This window comes from Cyrtonyx montezumae, unplaced genomic scaffold (assembly GCF_038088225.1).
Source record: "Cyrtonyx montezumae isolate F1298 unplaced genomic scaffold, pur_monq_1.0 scaffold_4, whole genome shotgun sequence".
Classification (NCBI taxonomy): Eukaryota; Metazoa; Chordata; class Aves; order Galliformes; family Odontophoridae; genus Cyrtonyx; species Cyrtonyx montezumae.
Window position 1 is genome coordinate 24,562,535 of NW_027072045.1, and position 18,249 is coordinate 24,580,783.

The 18,249-nt window shown below is 41.0% G+C and overlaps 1 protein-coding gene across 1 annotated transcript in view; it reads right to left on the minus strand.

The window, feature by feature from the left end:
* The window catches only part of ANK3 (ankyrin 3), a 193,505-nt gene that overhangs the window by 63,756 nt on the left and 111,500 nt on the right, over positions 1–18,249 (minus strand). Inside the window, exons 19-25 of the mRNA XM_065746770.1 lie at positions 17,896–17,994; positions 17,708–17,806; positions 17,228–17,323; positions 14,630–14,702; positions 14,372–14,434; positions 7,471–7,594; positions 4,470–4,572 (exon numbers count right to left, since the gene is read on the minus strand). Coding sequence (XP_065602842.1) covers positions 4,470–4,572; positions 7,471–7,594; positions 14,372–14,434; positions 14,630–14,702; positions 17,228–17,323; positions 17,708–17,806; positions 17,896–17,994 — 657 coding nt within the window. The remainder of the gene's footprint in view (positions 1–4,469; positions 4,573–7,470; positions 7,595–14,371; positions 14,435–14,629; positions 14,703–17,227; positions 17,324–17,707; positions 17,807–17,895; positions 17,995–18,249) is intronic.

Here is an 18,249-nt window from a genome sequence, read left to right on the forward strand (position 1 = left end):
GTCGACCTGCTGAGGTGTCGGATTTTCCAGGCAGGCAAAGAAATCTTCCTGCGCAAGCTGCAATATGAGCAGTGCAGAAGACAGTACATCATCTACGATACCAAACTGCAAGATTTGTCCTGTGTTTGGTCAGGATAAAGCATTCCCTACCTGGGCTGAGGGAGATCAAATAAATACACACTGGTAGGGGGTTTGCTGATTTCAGACACAAACGTGTGTATTAAAACACTGACAATTCTGCTGTCAAGGATCCTGCTGGTTGCATAACCAAATATCCAGGCTGTGTAATATTAGAGTTCAGCAAATGGAAGAATTTATGCTTCCTCCCAGATGAATTTATCCAGACAGAGGAGATTCAGCAAGCTATGCAATGGACAGCCTGATTCATCCTGCCTGTGGCTCATGCAAATTATTCCACGGAGAACGTCACTTAGATTTGGTCTGAGTTGCCACATCCATGGTAACGCACTAGGACATACAAATTTTAACTTTGCTCTAGCCAGGTTATGAGGCACAGTGTGGCCTGGACTCAGCTTTCCCTGTTGAACGGGGTCAGTGATAAAGAACCAAGTGCAAACGATGAAGATTATCTTGACTTCTGTGGCAGTTGTTAGAAATCCTCTCAAACACCCAACTTATCATGCTGGCTGCCAGTTTCAGAAAAGAACAGTCTCAAGTCTTCCTCATTTGACTCTTTTTAGACATCCAAGACTCCCAGCCATTTGGCGAAGGTCATGGGATCTTCTGATTTCACCTTAACAGTATGTTGACAGCTGTCCATCTTTAATATCTGTTTATTTGTAGTAACATCAATTCCCTTTACTCTGAGAGTGCTGCTGTTATGAACTGGAGACATCTACATGCTTTACAACAGAAAAAAAACTATATATGCAAATAGGTAGTGGCTCACTACTTCTTCAAAGTTGTGCAATATCTCAAAACACATCATTAACGTGTATGAGCTTCCAGTTGGTCTTCTAAGATAAAGGTTTTGACCCAGAATGAACTTTATTCCTATGACTTTCATGGATGAAATATGATTCTTTTTCTTCTTTTCTACTGTCAAAGCAGAGATTACCTGGAAACCCAGTCACATGCAAAAGGAGGGATAGGAAGGACAGAGGCAGGAGTATTCTCCGTCTCCCAGATGCACTCTTCCCACTTCAGTTGAAACATAGTTTATCCATCTTCCATTGGCATATGTTTGAACTGACAGTTTTCTTGAAGAACAAGAAAATTCCAGAGGACAGACTTTTTTGAACAAGACTTCAAGGCTGCCAAAAGCCTTAGCATAAAAAATGTTAACTGCGGTCCCTTCCTCAAGAAGATAATTCATTGTTCTTTTGGTTTTGCTTTTGGATTTATTTATTTATTTATTTATTGCTTTTGAGGGAATCATTGTTTTACAAACCTCTCAAGGCAGCTGAGAATTAGGATTGACGTTATTCTCATTATTACCTTAGTCATTTCCTGCTCTCCTCCCGGATACAAGAAACTTGAAGTTTGTCTAGAGAATTAAGACTGAAATAACATGTAAAATTAGACTGTTAAGACAGAGTCCATCCTGGCTTCATTTTGTATGAGAGATCTGGACTGGAGTTTAACTGCAATAATTGCACAACCACTGCTGGACAAAAATTGGAATTACAAATATATGAAGACTACAAATGCAAAGAAAACAGCCTGAACTCTACTGCTCAGCATTAATTCTTTTTAGTGAAAAGGCACCAGTCCAAGAGATCTTCCAGAAACTATAGAGGTCCATAACCATTTGTACAGAATATCACGTTTGCTCTAAGCTGAGCTTCTGTATGCAACGGGGTGTTGCTGCAGCCTCTCCATGCACAGAAGTTATTCTTGATTTTCTAGTGGTATTTTGTAATACAAAGCAAGTTAACAATACATACTTTGAACTATGTTCTTTAGGAGTTATTTAGTATGGTGCTTGTTTTAAGTCTTGTTATTTGATCAAATGCACTCTAGCTGCTAAATCAATATCACCTACTTCGATGGTAATCACAAAAATGACCAGAGTCCTAAAACAATACATATTCTCTGACTGGAAGGATGGCTTTTCTCTCCCTATGTTATGTTCATCACATCGGATGGATTTAATGAATTCTCAAAAGAAGGAATCGTCAAAGGAATTTTAGGTTCTCAGACTTGTAAGACCATTACTTCACTGGCCGTTGTAACTCAAGGTTATTGGAGCACTTCCATTGGAAGTAACAACCTAACAATACACAAAGGCTGTTGCAAAAGTAATGCCTCCTATTTTATTACGTTGGCCCATGACATCAGAAGCAGATGTTAGTGGGATGGCAACAGAGGCTGAAACTTCTCACCAATTTTCTGTTACATTTTGTTGTTGTGTGACAGATGGCAGCAGAGAGGCAGTCATCTGACATAGAAGTGAGTAAAAAGCAAAGGTATGGAATCAAATTCCTCCACATGGAAAAAATGGCACCCATTCACATTCATAATTTCTTCCTGAATGTTTACAGAGACCAAACAGTGAGCACTATGAGGCAGCAGGCAGTGCATTTCAGCAGTGGCAACAAGTGATGTGAAAGATGAGCCACATTCCAGATGACCATGCACAACCATCACATCACAAAATGTAGAGCATCTCAGTCAGCTCGTGCACAGATTCAGTGGATTACAACCAAGAAACTTCATACAGAGCTGCATATCAGCTTCAAAGCACTGGAAACAATGGGGGCAATGTTGGAATATTGCAAAGTTGTGCCAGATGGGTCCAGTGAATGCAAACAGAAAGAATGGTGTATGCAAGTTTGTCAGGACCTACTCAACTAATACGAGTCTGAAGGTGGTGGCTGCCTGGATCACACCATTACCAGTGACAAGATGCAGTGTCACCACTACAAGCCGTACTCAAAACAGCAGGCCTTGGAGTGGCAACACATGAATCCTCCATTGAAGGAAAAGTTCAGGATGGAGCCAGTAGGAAAAAGGCAATCCTTCTGGATTTTCTGGAACTCAGACAAACCGTCAACTCTGACTACTACGCTGCAACACTGACTAAGGCTGAGGGCTTGAACTTCCAGTGTCAGATCCAGAGAAGACGACAACCTTTCTCTTTCAACACAATAATGCCAAACTCCATTCCGGTTTGGAGACAGTGGAGCGTGCTGCCAACCTTGGCTGGACTGTCCTGTCAAACCCACCACAGAGATCAGATTTGGTGCCTTCTGACTTTCATCTGTTTGGGTCCACAAAAGACAGGCTGCATGGGCAATATTTTAGCAATGATATCATCATACCAACTGTAAAACAGTGGCTCACCTCTACTGGTGTAGATTTTTACATATGTGGCATGTAAGCTCTCGTTCATTGCTGGCAAATATATGTATCTAATGGTGGTAACTATGCTGAATAATAGTGTTTTGTAGAATTTGCTCTACCAAAAAGTGTTATTGTGCTCTTTGTAGCTGTTGTAAACTCCATGGAAATCAAAAGTAATGCCTCCTATTTGAGTGATTTATGTACATCTAATTGCTGAAGAGAAAATAGAATTTATGCCATTGTCAGAATGCTAACAAAAGTGTGTGCCAAAGTTGCAGTAAAGCTGGACAGTTTACACTACACTGGAACTAATACAAGTAAGGTTTAAAATACTGGGGACTCACACCAAGGAAATTCCCTGCAAAAACATCCTCACATCTATAAACCCCATGCAAGAATAATTGTTGCTGCTGAATAATACCCTTGCAGAAACGTTAGCAGAAAGCCCGTATTCCATTACAATCCATAGGACATAACAGTTCTATTCCACAGTCATTCAAATCCTAAAAAAAGACTTTGGGGTGGATTTTTATCCAGCTTCCTAGCAGATCTCTGGCTTCTATGATGAAGAAACTCATGAGCAATTCAATTGAACTTTCAAGTCTGAAGCAAGTCTATCAAATGCTGAGGAGCTCACAAAGCAAAGCATACAGCACCCTATCACCTCCAGCATTAGTTTTTAGAAATACTTTCCCACGCTGTAATCAGGTCAAAAGATTCTGCATTTCTTTTATTAGTCATTGCACAAATGTTTGGAAGAGACACAAACTGGTTAGTGCATAATAGCTTAATCATTACAAGGCCAAATTTTTTCCCAAGGGTGGAAAAAAACAAGGACAGTGGTTGGAGCCTTCTCCGTACAAGCAGAATTGACAAGACCCTGGTCTCTATGCTCCAGACAAAGGTTGTTTAGTGTAAAATATACTGCTCTCAGCTTATCAAGGCACTGAAAATACACGTAACACCAAGCTCACAGATACTCTCACCAATGCAAAATCAAAGCCACAATATGGTAAACCCACATTTTCTTCCTTTCAGCTCTTCTTTTGCAACAGTTAAATGAGTAGTGATGGTCACTGCAAGCACAGCTGAGCACTGCAGATTATCAACCCCTATAAACACAAGGCACAAACACCTGGCGCCAGAGAGGCAGCAACACATACCTGGTCCTTTGCTGGTACCAGCAGCTCTTCAATCATCATGCTGTCTCGAGCATAAGAACTTCTGTTCAGCGTGTAGGACCTATCCGAACTGAAGGAGCGGAGGCTGTTGTATTTACCATTTATCATAGAAAGTGCAGGTGACAATGAGATGAACAAAAAATAAAAATAAATTAATACATGCAACTTCCAGGGATAGATGGAAAAATACACATATTATATGAAATAAATACAAGGGGAAAATGGAGTAGTAAGTACGTAAATATATTTAAATATTTTCTTTCCTAAAACACACATAAGCAAATCAAAACAGATGTTTACTGCTTTGGTAGCAATGCTATGGCTTAAGAATAAATCCAGAAATGTGTATTTGAGTATTTAGCTGAATTTTGACAAATGCCTTCAAGTCCTAATCCTGCAAGGAGAGATGTTAAGGGCAGGTCCTAGGGAATCCATGGGTAGATTATAGTGCCTGCCCACATGGCTCAGATTGCTGACTCGAGTTCAACTAAATGCAAGTTTTATGTGGTGGTGGTCTCTCACTTTTGGCTTTGTTGTAAACACACTAGTTATTCATTTAGGAAAAAAAAAAAAAAGATTTTAAAGAAAAGTATTTCTTAATGATTAAATACAGATTCCAATATTTTGGGCATTCTTCTGTGCATGTTAGGTTATTCAGAAATGAATAATGATTGCTCTGAATATGTTGCAATTAAATCATTGTTACACTTAACCCTGGAAGATACATTATGGTATGTGCTAAGAACATGCTGCAGGCCTAGGCATGCTCACTATGAGACAAAAAATAAAGTAGTAAAAAAGGTGAATTAATAAAAAGCAACATCCAACAACATATTACACTGTTGAACTAGCAACACTGTTCAGATCCAAAACTCTACAACTTGTTTCATGCATTTTGTAGTTGTTAATAGAACTTTTCTAGTCCTTGGCACACATTTGTCCTTGTGCTGGAAGCAGAATTGGGGTCTTTATTACATTCTGTAGGCATACATTAAGCAAACTTTCACATGACAAAGAATATAAAGAAGTCAAGTTACATCTGTTAGAACAACAAACGGATACTTTCTAAGGTTGGGCAAACTCTTCCCACCCCTGCCCCAAAATAAAAGCATGTCATTTTCTAAAGCTAAATAAAATGAATATGAACAATGGCAGAAGCAGAAGGATGTAACACAATGCCATGCCTTCTTACCTGACTTTTGGACTAAAGCAATTTACAGTGGAAAAGAAACAGGAGAAATAGAAAGCAAAGAATCAGACGGGAAAAGCAAGATGTTATGGCTGGATGGCTTATATATTTAATGTGTTTATTTCTTAATGTTACACTCAGAATCAGTAGTAAGATATACTCTCAGAATACTCTTTCCAAACAAAAAAAGCACTGTATTTGTGTCCTCTGAGCATAACATGTGTGCAATGTAAAACATGAGTTGCGCAGCAACAAATTGTAATGGCACTGTTAAAATCAGAAGCATGGAAATACTTGGTTTCTCTCAAAGAAAAAATAATGTAATGTTGAGCTCTCAGGTTTATCTAACAGATTTTGACTGTGAAATTCTGCTCTCCCATTTGCAGAGTGAGAATTTAGACCTCTGTGGGAAGAACAACATAATGAGGAGGCATCCTGTAAAGCAGAGCACCCAGCTCTGCACACAGGCCTCACACTCTCCACCATCTCTTCCAAACTGACCACATCAGATAGTGCTGTCTGATGACCTTGTTCATGCCAGCTCATGTTTAAAAGTAGCACATCAGCTTTGCTAATTAACTGTACAAAGACACCAGACTCTCCCTTCAAATCCGTGGTTTTATTTTTTTTTTATTTTTTTACTTTTTTTTATTTATTTTCTAGCTAATGAACTATTGAAAAGCATTTTGTCATTCTTTGTGAACGTATTATCACAAAAACACTTATTAACTTAACTAAAAATTGTAAGTGAAGCAAAACATGGCTGAGTATTACTAAAGAACAAATTTGCACTGCATGCCTGCACTTCCAGTGCAACCATAACAAACAAGATTTGAGAAGCAGACATCCAAGCTTTACCTTATGGGAGTTGCCATTCACTGTTAGACAATGAACTCACTTTTTAAAACAGATCTTTAAACTACAGTACAGGAAAATGTCCTCAGGGCTCCAGCATATGAGGTTTAATAATTAGCTTCAGTACAATCCAACTGTCAGTAAACACACTGCAAATCAACAGCTATGGAAGTAATTCCTGTTCATACAGCTTTACTTGTTTTGAGCAATGCACAGTGCAGACTTTAGCAAGATTCAAAGAAGAAACCTAAAATGTTGATCTAGAAACACAGTAGTCAGAGGTTATGTTAACTCCACAATGTTTCATCCGGTTCATGGAAACTTCAGCCTGTTTTAGGCAACACACAATCTGTTTCTAGTCAAAAGAAACCTGGCATCAAATTTAGGGTTCACCTCACCTTATCTTTCTTTAAATATTATTATCATCTTTCTTTAATTTTGACTATCTGTCTGCTTATTCACTGGCACCTTTAAAGAAATAAAAGCACCAAAACAGCAAAATGACTTAATTCAATTTTTCTGGCATTTACATTCTTTGGACAAACCAGTCCATTAAGGAATACTCCAACATGACCACCAGTCTGAGTGTCAGTAGTGAGAAGCACCCAAGTATTGTTGGCTGCGCTTGACCAGTTTCTAGACCAGCAGCAAACTCGCAGTGAGGAGAGGCTTTGGAGATGCTCAGAGAATGAGCAGATACCAGAAAAAATGAAGTTAGTTTTCTGTATCATTGCCATAAGAAGCCAACATGAGTAAAGACTGTGAAATAAAACAGCAATGAACATATGCTTTAAAGGCACAGTATTATCATAACATGAAAATATACCCCCTCTGCTTCGTTTCAAAATAGACTCTAGCTTTGTGTGAAAGAGAGTGCTTGCTCGGTAAGAACTTGTAACTGTGGTGACACACAAACACAAGACTCAGCAAATACAGTACCTGGCAGAGCGGGCTCCCAGGCTAAAGCCCATGTAGCCTTCAGCAGGCAAAGAATCATCACCCAACTCTTTTAGATCCTGGGGTCCGAGATATTTGTCCGTGTCACCTGTCATTGCATCCTCACCTGACAGAAAAAAAGCCAAGCTGAAATCAGCAGCGACTTGTCTTATAAATGTTTGTGCGCTTACTAATTTATAACGCCCTCCTCTGCTTGCCAGCAAGTAAGCAATCCCATCAAGCCCACTTTCCCTAAGGCTCCTTCTGTGCAGACACTGTCAATTATCCGCCCTCTGAACAGGCCTGAGAAAATAATTTTATTGGTGGCAAACATAAGAGGCAAATCTGCGCGTTGACATAAATCCAATAAAGTTATATGAGGGATGACTTTTGCCCAATTGCTTAAGCAAGCTGGAGGGATCTTACGTACTTTGAACCCTCCCACTCACTTTTTCTCTCCTTTCCAAAAGGCCTGACCTGACAAAGTTGGGTCTCTGGACACTAAGAAACCAGCTGTGAAGCGCTACTTGCTTGCCTGTCATTACTGAAGTGTGCAGGAATGTGAACGGATACTGAGCAACTGAAGAGGCCTACTCTCCGCTCTTGGTATTTCTCAGTAACTTTCCCAAGTTTGAATGAAAGAGGGAACCTCTACTTTTTGATGAAGTGCTCCCCAGCCCCTGGCTCACATTGCCCAGGTGAGATGAACACCGTAGCCAGTCTCTGCTCGGCTCAGCAAGGCGCCCATCCATGGGAGCGGAACAAAGCCTTGCCCCAGCGGGCCCTCCCAGTGCACCAGCATCAGGCAGCCCAACGTTCACCCAATCACCTCCGGCAGCCGAGCCCAAACCATCAGATATTGGGGTACCAGGCATCGGCTGAGAAGTATTTTCGTGTTTTAGAAACAGAGGTAAGGAAAGTTAATTATTGGGGGAGGAGGGCAGATGCACCAAAGGGTTAATGGAGTAGCTCCCTCTCCCTGGGAGTATTTGCATACCATTACATCATGCAAAACTACATTCTTGCATTGACAGAGCAAGTCCAAAATATGCCTTCTGCGGTGGAAGGAGTTTTTCCCCATTCCCTTCACAACATGGAGAGCAGAGAGCTTCCTGAAGCTCGTTATATGCCTACGCCGGCGCTTTCCCTTTGTTGTGAACGCATCTCAGGCGTGTACAATCGCCCAACAGAAAACTTCCACAGGGCTTCGCAAGGCTCCGTCCCCGCGCTCCCAGTCCGTCCCCAGTCCCATTCACAGTGCTACGCGGCTTTCCATTCACTTTGCTCGGGAAACCACCGCGAGCTCTGCTACAAACCGACTATCAAGTCTAAAAATACCCCTTCGGCTGCTTCACCGCGAGCGGCAAACACACGCGCACACACACCAACTTTCCCCTCCAACCCAACAACAACGCTTATTTTAAGCAACAGTTTCAAAGCTGAAGTAGTTATCGAGTACCGCAAAACATTAGGGAAAAAAAAAAAACAATCAAACAAAAACAAACCACCAAACGTACACACCAACATTATAGATTAAGTTAAAGTTTAAAAGCTCTTACTGTTTTGGAAAGCCATTTCCACCAGCCTCGTCTATAAGGTTTTTCCCCTGGTGCTTCCAAGAATTCCTATTAGTCCTATTAGTCCTTAAGCAGTGATTTAGAGTTAATCTCCAAACCAGCACCAGCAATCTAATCCCTGGGGGTCATATTCGCTTTCCACACAACAACTGAGATCTTCTTAACATCCTGATCTCTTCGTATGTATTTTAGGACATGTGCATCTTTGTCCTCTCAACTCGGATCAAACTTCTTTTCAAATATGAAACAAAACGAAAAGTAATGACTACAGTTAAAAAAAAAAAATCCCTTTTTAATCACTCTGCAGACATCCCTTTAAAGCTTCTGCTGATTGGATTACAGCCTCCCTTGGCAAGCCCCCTTGACTGGTGACATAAATGCAGGCACTCGAGCTATTTGTATGTAAATCGGGGTGCTGCGAGGGTGTAGTTTTGCTGTAACTCGATACCGGGGCCGAGCGGCAGCGCGGGGCGGTGGGGAAGGGCGCCGCGCTCCGCCCGCCCGCCCGGGGCCGCCTCCCCGCGCCCAGGGCCGCTCCGCTCCGCGTGTGCGCTGGGTGCGGCCGCCAGGTGAGCGCTCCGGGGGCGAGAGAGGACCCGAGGCGGCTCGGAGAGGTAACATGTGGAAGCTCCCGCCCTTCCGACGTGTGGACACGAACGCTGCGCCGCTGTCTCGAAGCGTTTTTGCGGCGCGTCGTTCGTTGAAGGCGAGGAGAGAAACGATGAAACGACTCCGGCAGTTGGGTTGCAGAAGGCGGGAGGTGTTATAGCCAGCTCTGCAGCCAGCTGGATGGCTCTGATGAAATGCTCATCAAAGGAAAAGCTGCAGCTAGGAGTGGTTATTTCAAAGGATTCCACACGTTGTGGGGTGATCGTGGGAGGCTCCAGCGGAATGGGTGGTGCACGGTTCAGCAGTCCCGCTCCGGTTAGTTAGGTGCCGCAGCCTAATCCTCCTCTGCCTTTTGGGCAATGAGCATGGCGTTGTTTTGCAGCCTGCTGTGCTCCTGCACAGATGTCCCACAGACAAAGTGGGGCATCAACATTAGTCTGATACCCAGGAAAGCGAGGCACTGATTGAAAAAGAACTAAAAATGTAAAAAGAGAATATTGCGTTGCTTTGTTGCGGTTGCTATCCTTCCCTTCTGCTTTCCTCCACCATCTGCTGTGTTGAAGCAAGGTGTTTCTGTAAACGGGGCAAACACAGCCATGGGCAGTCTAGGTATCCATTCAAATCCGTGGACAAATGGCAGCCACAGGTCAGGGCGAAGGTCCATCCGTCCAAGAACATCCTGCTCTCACGGCAGGCAAACTTCACAGAAGTGAAGAAGATGACAGAGTGGAAGTCCTTCAGGACATTTCTCTAGCTGGCAGCTAGTGTAAACACAGATTTTCTGAGAGAGAGGTTGGTATTGTCACAAAAGGCTTTTTTGTTCGTTTCCTTTCTGAATTATTCCGATTACATTTTGAACTTGCATAGACTTCTTGCATTCTCCAAAGTAAGGGTGTGTGCAGGAGTACCACACTGTGAACAGCTCTTGCACGAAGAGTAGCCCCTTTCTTTTAGGGGCTTAGAGACCACCTACACCTTGCTGGTCTCACCTGTGCATCCTGTTTGAAGACTTCAGGGGACACAGCGAGCAGCCCCCTCCCTCTGCCACCCACTTCTTCACATGTTCTAGCTCGTCCTCGAGATTTTCTTCTGTGATAGATAATCCCTCTCTCTTTACTCTCTTCTTCCCTAGAAGCTTTTCCATATCTCTGATCACCTTTGTCATCTGTTCCCAGGCGTTCCCCATTTTTCTGATTCCTTAGAGCCTGTCTCTTATAGCTGGGAACTGCAAAACCACAGTGCCAGAGCTCTTTTTAGAGGCCAGGGACAAACATGGCTCTCTGGCAGCAGAAGCAAAGGGATCATGTGGCTTGTCCTGAGCAATGTTTAATCATAGCTTGGGATCCAAACAGACATTTGTCATTGGCTTTACTTTTGCCACTCCCTTGTCACAGCCTGTCCAGAGCTGTCTGATGGCAGAGGAGGTAGAGCAGAATGCTTCTGGATGCAGCCATGGTTTTAGAGAAAAGTCAGGATCAAATCACTGAAACTTTTGCTAATCTGTAAAAGTGTATCTGGACAGTTGCAGAAAACTCTTGAGCGTAAAAATATAATAAGTAAATCCTAAATGCCCTCCTAAAATCATTGTCACAGACTTTAATGCCTGAGAACGTCCTGACCTGTCTTAAAGGCACTCATTTCCTAAACCCAGCACCTGTTCAGGGATCAGGCAGTGTGCCCTCACTTCCTCCTCAGGCATCTGCCTAATCAGCCAGAGATCGATTAGCATGATACTTACTCCTACAGAGAGCTGAATATCCATTAAATGGGTTTAAAACAGTATCCTTATTTACACCAAAAAAGAGTCACCTACTGAAGACCAAATAAAAATAAAAGCTCAGCACTACATTTGCCTCCTAAATTTTCAACACTTAGTTGCTGTTGGTTCCTGTTGTGTTCTTGTTTTTTCCAGTACTGCTCACATAGGTTTCACCTCTCTTTACCATCAGCTTCCATTGCTTGCTTCCCTTTGCCTATAGGACAGGGGTGTCTTTTGACAGAGCTCACAGCCAAGAGGTGGCATTTGCAGAAGGGCTTCAACTTACTCCAACATAGAGGTCCTGCACCTGTCTTAGAAGGATGCTCAGAGGTTGAAAAAACCCAGCCTCAGGGGAAGGGGGCTGCCCTGGGCCTGGTGCATGCTGCATCTGGAGATGGGAGAGGAAGGACTTGGTTCTTGCAGCAGTCTGCAGTTCACATTTGTAAGATTTGAAACCTCTTAAAAATAAAAGCAGAACACTTGTTCAGTGTGCAAAAGAAACAGAATTGTTCTGTATTTTTATAGAAACTTTCTGCTAGGTGACATAAGCTTTCATTTCTTCCCACAGAATCACATTCAATTTACTCAAAGAGAATTTTTATTTTTATTTTTAAAAAGGCCATTTCTCTTTTGTGGCAAAGCAGTTTCGCAGCACACAACCTCACTTGGCCATACTTTCTAGAGCAGTCTAGGAAAATGAGTCCCCTTCTCACTTGGGCTGACTGCAAACCAAACTTTCCATTGCAGGGAAATGACAATTTCTGAGTAAATATTTAGTATACACAGCAAGCAGCAAATACAAGGAAGCAGTTCCCTGTCACACTTATCTCTGAGCTCTGAGACTAATTTCAGTTTCAAGCCTTCAGTTGCTTTTACAAGAGAAACCTTGAGGTTTTCTGCATACTGAGAAATCATAGAGCAAATTTTTCACTGTTTGGCTGATGACCTTAGTGTTAAGTGAAGAAGAGCTCAGGTATGGGACATCCACTTGTGCCCATCTCTCATCTGGTAATCTACTCCCTGGCTATGAGATTTGTTACCACCCTGAAGCACTTTATGCATGGAACACCCTGTCAGCACCCAGCAGTTGCAGGAAAGGGCATCACTATCCTCAGGGATGCACAAGGCAGAAGAGAGACAGAACAGTGGTTACCACCTCAAAGCCTGTAATTCCCCACCTTCTTTGCATGCTGCAGTGCTTCAGCATGGATTAATAAAATACCTATTATCTGGATTTGAAAGCTCCAGTTCAGCAGTAGGCTTTGAAAACGACCTTGTTCTGTGTAAGCCACTCTTAGCTCTCCCAGGAAAAAGCATGGTTGCAGAATACGCTCTCTAGGTGAGGAACTGATGATATTACCCGTATCTTTAATATTTATTTATTTTTCTCCAAAGAGAGGGTTTGTGAATACAAGAACCTCCCACGTATCCCTCGCATTCTTTCAGCTTTGCATCTGGCCATAAGAAGTGATTTCATTCATTAAGGACACATTTAACATCTTGGATCTAATATTCTGACCCCACACAGTCACTTCTCATCTGCAGCAAAGCTTCATGCTGTGCCATGGGCTAAGGCAGCTGTTGCTGCTCTATTAACTAACGCTATTAGGCATCTGTATTCCAGCCAGTTACAACAATGCAGTATTTTGAGCAGTACAATAGCCTAGAAGAGTTACTTGGAAAACACAGGTGCACAGTAAGAACACGATCTATTTGTGAATGCAGATATAGGAACACTGACGAACTGAAAACAAAACAAAAGCCTCAGTGAATGAATAAAACACGAGCTGCACACAACGAGCTTCTCTAACAGCTTTTACACCACAATGCTTAAGCGCTATAAAAACATAAACACGTTGCTAGGCATAAAGAAAGAGGCTGACTACACAGCCACAAGCTAACTGGACCCAGTCACTTCTCTTCCCACTAGAGAAGGAAAATCTGCAGCTCTAACATAAGTGACCAGGGGCACACATAAAAACCTCCAGGGTGCTGCCATCATTCCCTTCTTCAACACAAGACCTTCCTGTTTCTGAAGGCAACATGGGAACCCAGTCCCACTGCGGCGTCTGGAAACCTGCAGCTCCTGGTGGGACTCACACAGGCTCCTGCACATCTACACCACAGAAGGTCTGACCTAGCAGGTGGTGGTGGATGGGAGGGAAGCCGTTACCAAATGAGTTTTAGGTACTTAAGAAACCACTGAAACCACACCAGCCCATCCAGGCACAGAGGACTGAGCAGTGATGGGCAAGTTCCTGGTGTCAACAGCTCAGGAACCTTATCCAGAGGCACTGAGAACATAGGGCTTTTATTGCCCCACTCATGGACTGTACATTGCCTTGCAGAACGATACAGAATACAGAAATCCCAGTTACGAGATCTTAATCTCAACAAACACAACATGCTGAGTTCAGTGCAGCATCCCCTTTACTTAGGACTAAGAGAATCCAATGTGGTTTTACTGAACACTGTGATTAAAATATAATTTTGTTTAAAATCCTCAAAATACTTCTTTCCAGGCTAACAGTTGACAGTCAGTGTAAACCAATCATTCCATAGCTGAACACACTGAAGAATGTAAAAAAGAAAAAACCCACCCATCACTTTCTCCTTCACTTTCAGCTATTTCTTCCAAATTATTTTGATATCTGACCCATTTGTCTGACATTTAATTTTTCAGTTGCAATAGTACGCTTTATAGAAGCAGCAGCAAAAGGACTATTCCAGGAAAAGTGGAGGTAATTTCATTTAAAAATTAGTAGTAAGACATTCAGGAAAAAAATTAGAGAATTATCATCAACAGCTCAAAGAATTTTTGAAAGCATTCTTAACTGTAAAGCAGAAGTTATTGTTAGTAGGATAAGAAGATTATCTGAAAGGATTAATTCCCAGTTAGACACAGTAAAAGGAAGAGGTTTAAGTTAAACATCACTGCAACACAAAAATGCACAAATACCTTCTTCAACATCTGACAAATATTCAGCATCACTGAGTATTTCAGGAGCATTGGCTTTACGAACTGCATGATTTAAATAAACAAAATAATTAAATAAAAGCATAGACTGTCAATGAGTCAATAAATCAGTGTAAACAACAGTATGTGCAGAAACCATATATAAATAATACTTAAAAAAAACCAAAAAACACTTCTTACAACAACAGACTGAAAAATAAGCAAGAGGGTTTTTTTTAATTATGTTCTATTTATTATTACCTTCATCATCAGACATATCAAGAACTTCATTCATGGTTTCGGGTACATTCATTTTGTGCTTTTCTGTAACAGTCTGTCAAAGAAAAAAAATCATTCCAGGAATGTACTTTTATTTACATTGTGCAGAACAAGATATTATTTTTTTCAACTTGTTATTCCCTTGCTTTCTGTAGGTGAATATAACTACACACTGAAGATGACTGTACTGAAATAATATAGAAATAAGCAATATTACATTTAAGCAAGTAGAAGAACTCTCTGAAAAGTCATCTAAATCTTAAGCAGGAATGTGCAATCTATATTAAAACTGTTCATTCTGAGGGATGTGTTTCTCCTTTTTCAGTGGAAAAATCATAGAATCATGGAATTTTTTTTAGGTTGGAAAAGACTCTTAAGATCAACAAGTCCAACTATGTTGTAATTTGGGAATAAGCTTATTCTATGTGAAATTTTTCAGAGGTGCCTCAAAAAGAATTGTGTTTTTGCCACAGGTGAAAACAACTGTAACCACATGCAGGCTAAATAAAACCCTTTAGGGAAGTTGTGCTTTAAAAACAGTCAGAAGCAGTTGATTTTCATCATGATACTTATGGTGATTCAGACTCCAATATAAACAAAAAAAAATTCAAAAAAGAAAAATGATATCCTGAATGCCTGAAACCTGCTCCTAGAATACCTGTGTAAACCACAGAATATACAGCCATGCACACAGTGCTCTCCTCTACAAGGGCACACTACTGGCTCGTGACCAACCTGCTGTCCACCAGGTCACCTAGGCCCTTCGCCTTAAATCTCCATTCCAGCAGGTCAGCCCTGAACCTATATTGACACATACAGTTATTCCCCCCCAGGTGTAGGGCCCTACATTTGCCCTTGTTTTTATTTTTAATCACCACCACTTCTCATTCTTCATATACAAATAAGAAAATTTTAACAAGTTCAGGACAAAAGTTTTCTATGTATTTTCAAATATTTCCATTTTATTCTTGATTCATAATTTCTCATGTCACAGTCCACCTTTCTTATGCTACTGCCATCCCTTGAAAGAGCAGAAGACTGCCTGCTCAAATGTCACAAACGCAATAAAAAGCTTCAGAGATATTTCATTTTGTGGTATTTTCTTTTTAGGTTTTTAACACATTGCTGTTAAGCTAGCAAAATCACAGGACTTTTATTAGGCATTAATGGACTTTCAGTAAAGAATAATAAATCATAGTAGAACTAGCTGTGCTCATCTTGGCTTCTTTAAACTTACCTTTGGGAGCTATTTAGCCACATGCCCCCCAAAGTAGCCATCTGAGTTTTTAAGATACTCAGCTGTAAATCAGATTCCATGTTTAGGTTTCTAAAGTCTGCCAAGTACACACTTGTGACTGAGAAACAGCATATTTCAATTTTTGTGGAAATTATTTCTGTGTTTGTCTTCAGCATAGGTACTCACAGGTAGTAGTTCAGGCTTTTCAGTTTCTAACATTTCCTCTAAAACAATTCACAGCCCAGTCATGAAGTAGGACTAAAAATTGCTCGTCACCACAGAAGTTCAGTGTACTGCAACTACATGCTTACACTGACGTTCCACACAAACAGGTGATGACAAAATATAGAACATACAATTACTGTTTTCATAGGTTCATAAGGTTGGAAAGGACCTACAAGATCATCTAGTCCAACCACCCTCCTATCACTATCCCTACCCAACTACTAAATCAAATCCCTTAGCACCTCATCTAAACGCTTCTTGAATTGATTTTTTTTCTTGATTGATTTTTCAATCTCCTATATCCCTAAAAACACATGTACCTTTTTTTAAGCAGTAAAAAGTTGCCAAAAAGAAAAAGTCAATTAGGAACCAATGCTCTGAATTTATGTTTTTAATATTCTGTTTTGGTTTTACTACTATGGTTGCTGATGGAGGCTCCTCATCTTACTAGAACAACCCTCAAAAGGCAATTTGGCATAATGTTGGTAAACAAAATATCTTTGAGAAATACCTTGGATTCAGGGAATTGCCATTTTTTGATAGGCATTATCCGACTATTTTCTTTTATCTCCTTTAGCTAACATACAGCATGCCTTTTTGAGAGGCAAGACAGATGAGGTAGAAGTCACGGATATGTCAGCTGGAGTTGCAGAAGCTGACTGTGGCTGCCTGCAGAGGATACTTTTTGTCATCTTTCAGAAGCCACCAGAAGTAATGCAAAGAGGTGTTTCTAAGTAAATTCCAACCACTTTTATTCTACAGTAGTTGCTCTTAGATCCAATACCACCACGTATATGTATTTCCCTTGGCAAACTGCATCCACTTAAAAAGGAGAAAGCTATAGTTTACAGAAGCCTCTAGGAACGTATTTTCAACTACAAACCAGTCTACATTCATGTAATTTGTGCAATAAGCAAGCTATGGTATAAAAAACAGGCTCACTATGGCCATTTTCTACTTGGTTTCTGCCTACATCTGACTTAATATCTACTTCATAGTCATAAAAGAAGTTAGGTAGAAATTAGTCTGAAAACTCAGTAGACATTTAATTAAACAAAGCTGAATAAACTGGCTTACAAAAATTTCTTCCTTCCGCTACTGAAATAAACTGTACTTACAATTGTAGTCATGGTCTCTTCTGTCACCACCTTCAATGTGTCAACGACTGAAATGTAGCCAAGTCGCTTTGCAATGGCGAGGGCAGTGTTCCCATTCTAGAAATTGAAAAATTTGTATGAAAATCTGAATACTAGAAGCATAGAAATTGCTAGTTACATAGAGAAAAATAGTAAAGCACACAAATGTTCGCATGTTCATGACTGAAACATGATTTGAGTAAAATATATAGCCATAAGATTTTAAGTCTACAGAAATGGGATGAAAAACATTGGGCAGATGTTTATTGTTCCAGTTTTGAAACAGAGTGGAGGACACAGAACACAGAGGCAACTGGAATAGGCTTTCTCTGCTCTTTTCCTCCCCCTTGTCAGTTTTTTTTTTTTTTTTTTTGCCATTTCCTTTGCTCAAACATGGCAGGGACACAATGCTTTATGCAGGGTGGGATGATTGAGCCAGAGCAGTGGCTTCTTGGCACTTACCACAGTGAGCTCGTTGGGCGCCGCACCGTGCTGGAGCAGAACGTTGATGATGTGGGTGTGCCCCTGCTGCGCAGCCTGATGCAGCGGTGTGTACCCGTTCTGCAGGCACAAGGAAAGGGAAAGACTGTGGCGGGCACTGCAAACTCACTTCCTCCAAAGAATGAGTGAAGCAGAGGCGGAAAACTCACCTTCATTTTGGCATTGATTTTTGCAGAATGTTGCAGAAGGAAGTTAACAATCTTTATGTTTCCGTAGTGGCAGCCAACATGCAGAGGAGTATATCCCATCTAGAACAGACATATGACAATGTGAATAACCCCATGCATCCCCTGACAAAAAAGAAAAACAGACATGAAGCTGCAAAAATCCTGTCAAGTTTTATTTCTTTAGTCTATGTGGAAAAAAAAATATATATATATTTTTTTTTTTAGCATTTCTTGGCAACTACAAAGATGAGAAAGTTAAATGTTCCTGCTACTTGGTTTCCATTATTAATAATTAGACTAATAATCATTTGTCAACATCAAGAGACACCCATCAAA